Source organism: Pieris brassicae, chromosome 6 (genome assembly GCF_905147105.1).
Source record: "Pieris brassicae chromosome 6, ilPieBrab1.1, whole genome shotgun sequence".
Lineage (NCBI taxonomy): Eukaryota > Metazoa > Arthropoda > Insecta > Lepidoptera > Pieridae > Pieris > Pieris brassicae.
Window position 1 is genome coordinate 11,871,186 of NC_059670.1, and position 8,626 is coordinate 11,879,811.

Below are 8,626 nucleotides of genomic sequence, written 5' to 3' on the forward strand. Positions count from 1 at the left end.
CTGTGTCTGCTGCCGGTGTCAAAATCAACGGAAGCTGGAGCTGCGCACCGTAGCCGTATCTAACCGTACCGTAGTTGACTCGTCGGTGAAGCCAATTCTTCGCCACTGTCTTCACCTTAATGTATAGTATCTACTGACCCGAGAGGATCGCCAACGAGTAACTCTGGGAGCGCTGCCGCGAAATCAGGTCGAAATTAAGTCAAGTGGAAATAAATCGCGGCGTTTCTGCGCACATAATGTGTAGAGAGATAAATGTCAGTCTGCGATGGCCGCGTGCCACAGATTAGTGTCGCATTCCATTCTAAACTAATTAACACATCGGGTGACGCCTCTCTAATTGAACCACTTTGTTCTTTAAATTGACTGCCGAATCATTGAGATAAATTTAATTTGAATCAAATTGATGTTAAATTGAGTATTCAAGTGTACATTCTAGCGTAGTTGAAAATTTTATTTCTCTGATGTTTGAATATCGCTTCACGACATACTTAATTAACATCACATGGAAAAACGAGAAGATATTCAGTATCACAACTCTATTAAAGCTCTTCTTCTTTTTACTTTATCCAATTCTTTTTAAAGTAAATTTTAAATTTATTAATTATATAAGACAAGGTAACTCCACTAGCATGAGCTGCTAGCTCTTTTATCCATTCAGGTCCTAATCCTTAATTTGTAAAACAAAGTGGGGATTTTTTCACACGTGGGACGTCAGAGCAAAATCATTTGAAATGTATTTGGGTATTATTAAAATCATAATTTTTAACACAATGAATATAAGAGACTAAATATTATCAAAGTATATTAAAGGATACAAAAAACATTTAAACCGAATCTAGTTTTAGACTGAAACAGAATAAAGAAAAAGCAACACGTAAAGTTTTACAACAAAATGTATCTACTTTAGGCCTCATTTGGAGTATACAGGATTTAAATTGGTCTTGGGATAAAGGAAATAAATGGATTCATAGTTGCCTCGCAATAATATTTTAGTTAACAACATATTAGTGGCAGTATGTCCAAAAGGCGAATGCGACGGAAATATATATAAGAAATTGGCTTACTACTTTATATTTAATGTTTGAATTTGTACGTGACGCCCTCTAGTATCCAATAGCGAAAATATAAGTATTACATAATATTAATACTCTAGTAATTATTTGTGTTTAAGCGCCATCTATGGTAAAACGTACAACGTTTTATTACAAAACATATCGCCTATGAGACAGTTTAAAGAAAAAATGCATAGATGGCGCTCAAATGATATAATTAGATAACTCCCTCGCTTTAAATATGTAAATGATTTCTTAGAGTAAGTCGTTATCGGTCACTTTTAATACTTTCGCTTTATCTTCTTATCTTAAAGAAATTGAAGGTCACTGTAGGGGAACTGACGTAGTGCAATGTACTGGAAACATACAAGAACTCAATCAAAATGACACGATCGCGATAAAGGACTATTTACTGAATATTCATTGTTATTAAAACAAATTACAAACATTTTTTGAATGCCTGTTTAAAAGCTACTGTCCAAAGCTACTGCATAGATTTGTACCTCGGAGCAACATTAAAGATGTATTTAATTGTAATCTGATGAATTAGCCGAGCGCATGTTAAAAGCTATTTTGCGAAATGAGACCGGATTAGTTGACCAAGTGATTTTCACATGGAAAAGCTTCTATACGATTTAATTATATACATGTTTTAAGATAAACGTATCTATACATTTCATAAGAAAAATCTAACATTTTGGCCTATCGCAAATTTAGGTATTCACCGGCCAATAACTCTTATTAATTTGTTATCAAACAATTCATGTATTACCTAATTAATTTTTAGTAATTAAGTACTTTAAACAATCTCATTTTACTAAACGAACTTACACGTTAAAAAGATGTACTCGTTCAATTAAATAAACTAAAAAACCTTAATCTTAAGATGACCAAATATAATATCAGAACAACTGCGTGTAGAGTGTATTGCACTATAAATATGTTACTTTATTGTGTGAAATGTACAATCACGAGTGTCCTGTGAGCGGCAATTGGCTATTGGCGTCTATTGAGTTTTTGTTTCAAAGAACACTTTGATTTATTGAAACTTAATTAGATACAGCTCACCTAAAATTACTAATAAGTACTTTAATTCTGATGTTTCCCACAAATAGTTTCACACATCAATATTTCTCAGTTCAGCCTGATAATATATGTTACAGGACGGTGGTGGCAAGCATTCTTAATTTTGATGTTATGCTTCTATAAACAATTTTTGATAAACTGGTAAAAGCTGAGCTTATTGATATATGAAGGCCTTTCAGCTTCAGTTATGATTAGATTTAAGATTCTTAAAGTATTCCTAAAAATCAAACGATGCAATCAAACGAAAATAGTCTAGATTAAAATTATTTGCAATGTCAACCTACTACGAGATAATAATAATAATATATATTGTAGAGAAAATAATAATTTATTTCGTGTTTTCGTCAGTCGTAACGGAGAGCGTCTGTAAGTGAACAATAGGCACCGATCTGTATAGAGATACGTAATACACGCATCTCGTTTATCAGTCAAGTGGTGTAATGAATTTGTTTAGTCGTTGAGCCCTGTTTGTATCATCACTCATCAGTTCAACTTTAACTCTCTGTGTGGGTAGTGCAGTGAGGTACTTGTTGCTTTCTATATTTAGGATTAGTGTTACATTTTTATCACTAGGCATCTTAATGAAATTGATTTTCATTTCATTTCATTATATGTGGGCATTATTTGTATAGATTTTTTTTATATATTTCAGCTTATATTATTGAATACATATTTAATGAGGGTTTTACTTGAATGAGTAAGAAAAATATAATTCTAAAAAACCTTTCAAAATAATGTTTTACATAATATTAATGTTTCTATCTATTATCAATTGTGCAATAACTAACCTGAAATATTTAGTTGATAATTCGTAAAAATACTGTTTTCACAAATAATACTTAATGGTAAAAACATTCCATATCATGTGATAAAAGTTTGTCAAATCGTTCGCTAGAGGGCCTAGCATGACTATTATCACGATAAAAGATAACATTGCTATTTTTGTTCAGTTAAACAAATCTTAAATATTTACTAACCAATTATCTTATATTAGTAAATTTATGTAGTTATTTAAACTAGGTAATGTTCGCTGAATATATCTGTCTAAATTCGCCAAGGTATGTTTGCAATTGATAGATGCTAATGATGTTAAAATTAAATTCATTTTAGTACAGCCTTATCCTCATTTAATTAATTCAGTGAATTTAGGACAGCGTATAAAAATAACCTTATTTTTAGAGTAAAATGTCTGAAGCAACATTACTAGAACCGGGTACGGTAATTCGACCTATCATCGATCACGAAGGGGTCAAATTATTAGTCGAAAGGCTGTATGGCATATCGGTCTTGGAACTCACCGAAATGAATGGTTACGACGACAAGAATTATAAGATTATCGAAGATCCAAACGTCAAAAATCCTCTAATAACGAACCATTCGCCTCATGGATACGTTCTGAAAATCATGAATTCTATGGACTCTAAAAATGTCAGCTTCGTAGAAGCTCAGAATGAAATTATGAACTTTTTACGTGAGTTTTTAATTCAATATACACATATTAATTCCTATAAATATGAATAAAGTTCCTTAATATAGGAATGAAAACCGAATTCGAGCTAATTCGTGGGCGTTAGGTTGAAATTTGTTTTGAATTTCCGCAAAATGCTCACAGTTTATGTTTTACATAAATAAGTGTAATTTACATAACTTAAAAATAAGCGAAAATAGATGGCCGTGAAAAATAATAGTTAGCGCATTCACCTCTACTTAATCAATTCAATACTATTATTCAACAAGATTATATTTGTTAAGTGCGCTTGACATCTTTTTCAAATTTTATTACATATTATTAATTGGTTTCCTTGACCGAGTAGATTTTCTTGCAGACCATAAACATCATCTGTCAAAAATATTTTTACCTTACTTACCTTTAATAATATTGCAATAAGAATAATAAATTAAAGAAATAAGGAATAATATATTTTTAAAACGCTATTAGGTTCATCTCAATATCTATTTCAGTGACACGGTCAGTGACTTGCCCAAAGCCCGTGCGCAATGTCTTCGGACATTTACACTCGGTGGAAAACATCGGTGGCAAGCAGCACGTAGTCCGTCTACTGGAGTTCGTACCAGGCGAGCTGTTGAAGGATGTGCCTAAGTCTGAGGCACTGTTCTACCAACTTGGAGAATTCGTTGCTAATTTGGATAATAAATTACAGGTACTGTGAGAGTATGTCACCAAGATATTATAAATGCCACAGATAATCAAACATTAATGTATTCTTTATGATTTTATTTGGAACAACAACAAAGAACATTTGAATGTCCCTTAGAACTTTAACCACTCGGGTCTGGTCTCCCGTGAGCACATGTGGATGCTAACAAAGGTCCCGGATTTGGAAAAGTTCAAATACGTCATCAAGGATACTGAAAAGCTCGATTTGGTTGAAGAGGTAATTTATATATATACAACATATTTTATCCTCATTATTTTACATTATTTACCCGATGTTGAGACTCATAATAGTCTGACAAAATTAAGTCTCAACATCCCCAATGCCCTGAGACAAGCTGAGGGTAGAGGGGTGTGGAGGCAGCAAGTCAACGTATCGGTTTAGAGCTTTTCAAGACATGCACGACTGTTAGTATTGAAGACTTCGAACAAGAAGGGAAGAGGTGCTTATCATAACATATTTTTGTCACATATGTCAACATATTTAGAGGACATGAGACTTGTTCGTATTAATGTTAATTCGACACCATTTTTATATCAGGTAATAGAAGAATTCAAATATGCCATAGTTCCTCGTCTAGATGAACTAGAGAAGGGCGTGATACATGGTGATATCAACGAGATGAACATCCTCGCCACCTCCAAAATACCGAACAGGTAGCTATACTATTGTTTTTACTAAATATTTAACGGCTTACGAGCTTGCGTTTTATAGCAAAATAGTAGATGATCAGCTAACATACTTTTCAAACCGAAACATATGTTATAATGCTATGAAGGAGACGGGGAAGTAAAATGTGACATTTACCGCAACAATTTAACAAACAGTTTTCGCAATAGGAAAGTGTCACCAACTACTGCGAGGGTTTGCAGACATAGGTTCGCTGTACATAGGTTTTGCATTTGGTGTTATTGAACCAACTAATACGCTTTAAATTAACAATTAATAATGTTCGTCATATGAATGATAAGAACCATAGAATCGTATCTACTCTTAACCTGCGCTGGTGCTCTGTAACTTCCAAGAGTATTATCACAATCTATACGGGTTTGAACCCCGGTTGTAAACGGGATTTGTAATGTATTTTTCTTTTAAAGTGCGCTTTTTCGGTTACCTACCTGTAAACGTAAAATGAAACTTCGTAAATAAGCCATCAGGTTTGTCAGGAAAACAACAACGAAACAGAACCATAAATGTGCCTGACCATGTCCCATCGATGAGCGTAATAAAATAAAGACAAAACTTTTAATAAACTAAAAATAAATATACCAACAACTAAATAGCACTAATAAACCACATTTAAACTTAAGACGACATTCAATATTCGTGACAAATTAATTAGGTAACTTGTTTCGAAATATGTTCTAGGTACTATGAATTTTTTTTATATATACTTATAGTAAAATTTATTTTCATACAATTATTATTAAGATACATACTCATACAATTATCAACAAGAAACGAAATAACGGCATAAAATCAAAAATGTAAGGTCTATCAAAAATGAAAGAATTTACGTAACAGAAGAGCTTTTTGCCTACTTTCCCTTTCATTTATAAAGGAAAACAAATATTTTCGGTTCCGTGGCTAATAACAAAATTGCTATAATCTAATATAACAAAATCTGTCTGCATGTTGATTAAGTATTCCTGAATCCAAAACTGGTTATCTCATGTCGCTGAAGGTGGTCTAATAAAAGAATACTTATCAATCTCTTAGCTGCATTCAAAAAGGCGGTAGTTATTAATCTAAAAATATTACTTAATTTGGTTACTCTCTAGCAAATCCGACTATCGCATTTCCGGTGTTCTGGACTTTGGTGACATTCAGGACAGCTACTATGTCTTCGAGCTGGCCATCACTATGACCTACGTGATGCTGTTATCTGGAGACCCCCGCTCGGGCGGCCTAGTGCTAGCAGGATACACAGTCAACAGGAGATTACCAGATGACGAATACCGCCTGCTTAAAGTAAGGCAAAGTCTTCATTAAGAGAGACATCTAGTTTTTATCTGAATAAGCTTTTAAGATACAAACTAAGACGCCATCTAGTTTTATAATAACGAAATAATCAATATTTAAAACAAAATGAACAGTTCGAAAAACAAAGATGTTATCCGATGCTTTTATGTACGTTATGTATGTTTGAATGACTATTTCACGATATTCAAAAAAGCTGTCATTATCTCAGAATTTCGTAAATTTCGAAATCATTTAATCGTTATTTCATTAAATGTAAATGTAATTTTGGATATTAGGATTAATGAATACATACTGTATTATGGTAGGTATTGTTCACGTACTAATAGTTTTTTCGATTTTTAGACCCTGATTTCAGCCCGTCTAGTGCAGAGCCTTACGCTGGGGGCTTACTCCATTGACCAAGATCCCAACAACCACTACGTTACCTCGACCGAGAAGGCAGACGGTTGGGGTTTCCTAAAGAAATTACGAAAATCAAAACCAAACCCAGAAGATGACCCGACTGACTGGAAAGCCATTGCTAATGAATACTTAACTAGAAGTTAATTTATAGGTGCATCTTAAAATAATTAAATTATTCAAATAAGGATGTGAAATTAAGTTTCAGTAGAATGATAAACACATGTATTCCATATGTCTGTTTTGAAAAAATATATTGATAGTTAATATATACGAGTAGATATACATATGTAGAAGATTTTCTTTATCGATTGAGTATTTAATTTGTTTATGTCAACTTTAATAACTATATCAACTATATAAATATGTTCTTAGCAGTATAAAGCAGTTTCTTTTAACCCTTTTAAAATAAAGCTTCAGCCACCCCTTGAGCCTACTGAGACTGATTTATATTTAAAAGTAGGTTTGTTAATCTTTACAACACTTATCCGAATCGACTTTTTCATTGTAAGTAGCTAATGTAATCCTAGTTGTTTACTCGTCACCTACAATGTCCAAAACGAGTTCATTAATCAATATTTCGAGAGGAAATGGCAATGACATGAATGTTCAAATAAATTCAACAAATTAAAATGTAATTATCTTACGTACTCTCCACTGAGTTGCCAAATGTTGTGAAACTTGTAGCGTGTGCGCCCGCGGGCCAATATTAGTTATACCTCAAAACTTGTCTACTGCCTTCTCGGAACCCGCTTTAATTAAAAAAAGAATAACATCATGTTTGATATATGCGAAATTTAAAACTGGGTTACACTTTTTACATTAAACTTAAATGGAATCAGTAAAAAAATTAAAAAATGTCTATTGACATAAAAATAACTATTCAGTTCGGATTCAAAAAAATCACTTTATTGCGCGATCAGCTTGCATCAAACTTATATTTGTTGAATGGTTGACGAAACCAGTACCCACTGTGCTATTTAACATTGTAATGCATTATTTAAGTCATACATTATTTATTAATGCTGTATAGTTAGTGTGTCGGTCTGTAATATTGTTAAAAAACAATGGTGACCACCCTTGGTCTTGGCCTCAGATTTCTGTATCCTTTTCGTGTTATTTTTATCGCCAATAGGCCAGTGGATCATCATTCGTCTGTGTGGGCTTAAACCCAAAAAATTACGTGTGTTTAAGGTAAGTGGATTTACTCACGATGTTTGTCTTCATCGAGCGTCTTTTAAATAGCGCACATATACATAGCGTCAAGTCCTTTAGTTCTCAGCCGTAATTCAGACGCGACCTCTGGGTTGAGAGTCGCACGCTCAAACTCTAGGTTACACAACACTACAATACTGCTCGCTGACATATTGTTACCATTGACTAAAATACCTTGCTATCTACTGTAAATAGAGTAAGAGAGTATATAAAGTATCCCCCTACAGGTGTTACAAATGTCATCCCATATTTATCATACCAACATGATTTGTACTTTTGAAGTATTCCCAAATAAATAAATTTATTGACACCCAAAATTGAATCCGATTCACGCTTCACACCTTTTGAGTGACAGCTTACACTCACATAATTATTATATCGATCTAATTATCTCATTAGATACATATGCCAGATAACACAGTCATTTGATTGTTTTGCTTGTAAGATATCATTTCGTAAAATTATATTCTTAATTCGACACATAATTACGAATTCAATCAGTTAAAACTCAGGGCGGATAGTAATGAATAATATAGAAGAGGCTGCATTAAGGAAGGATTATCGAGAATTTAGTATTTTAGCTAAACGAAAATAAAGAAAACGCAGCTTTGTAAAAAGCTTAACATAAGGATAACTATATATAGGCCGTCACTATTTTGCTTATCACATAGTTTCAAAGGGAATTTGAGACATCTACACCATTAATCCATGCTC

At 33.0% G+C, this 8,626-nt stretch overlaps 1 protein-coding gene across 2 annotated transcripts; it reads left to right on the forward strand.

The window, feature by feature from the left end:
- Positions 1–2,562: 2,562 nt before the first annotated feature.
- Positions 2,563–7,048, forward strand: LOC123711325 (hydroxylysine kinase). 2 transcript variants are annotated; one of them, XM_045663845.1, is made up of 7 exons: positions 2,563–2,661; positions 3,318–3,609; positions 4,101–4,300; positions 4,415–4,534; positions 4,856–4,971; positions 6,097–6,286; positions 6,641–7,048. In XM_045663845.1, exons 2-7 carry the CDS (start codon positions 3,324–3,326, stop codon positions 6,842–6,844), a joined length of 1,116 nt encoding a protein of 371 aa, XP_045519801.1. In that variant the 5' UTR covers positions 2,563–2,661; positions 3,318–3,323; the 3' UTR covers positions 6,845–7,048. The 2 variants fall into 2 exon arrangements, with proteins under 2 accessions (XP_045519801.1, XP_045519802.1); XM_045663846.1 differs by lacking the exon at positions 2,563–2,661 and adding an exon at positions 3,177–3,196.
- Positions 7,049–8,626: the final 1,578 nt, after the last annotated feature.

What these genes read in the sequence shown, in the direction of transcription:
- LOC123711325 (XM_045663845.1), top strand. Translation starts at nt 3,324, where the DNA reads ATGTCTGAAGCAACATTACTAGAACCGGGTACGGTAATTCGACCTATC. An exon ending in ACCTCCAAAATACCGAACAG is followed by an intron (nt 4,972 to 6,096) that starts GTAGCTATACTA and finishes GTTACTCTCTAG; the next exon opens with CAAATCCGACTATCGCATTT. An exon ending in ACGAATACCGCCTGCTTAAA is followed by an intron (nt 6,287 to 6,640) that starts GTAAGGCAAAGT and finishes TTCGATTTTTAG; the next exon opens with ACCCTGATTTCAGCCCGTCT.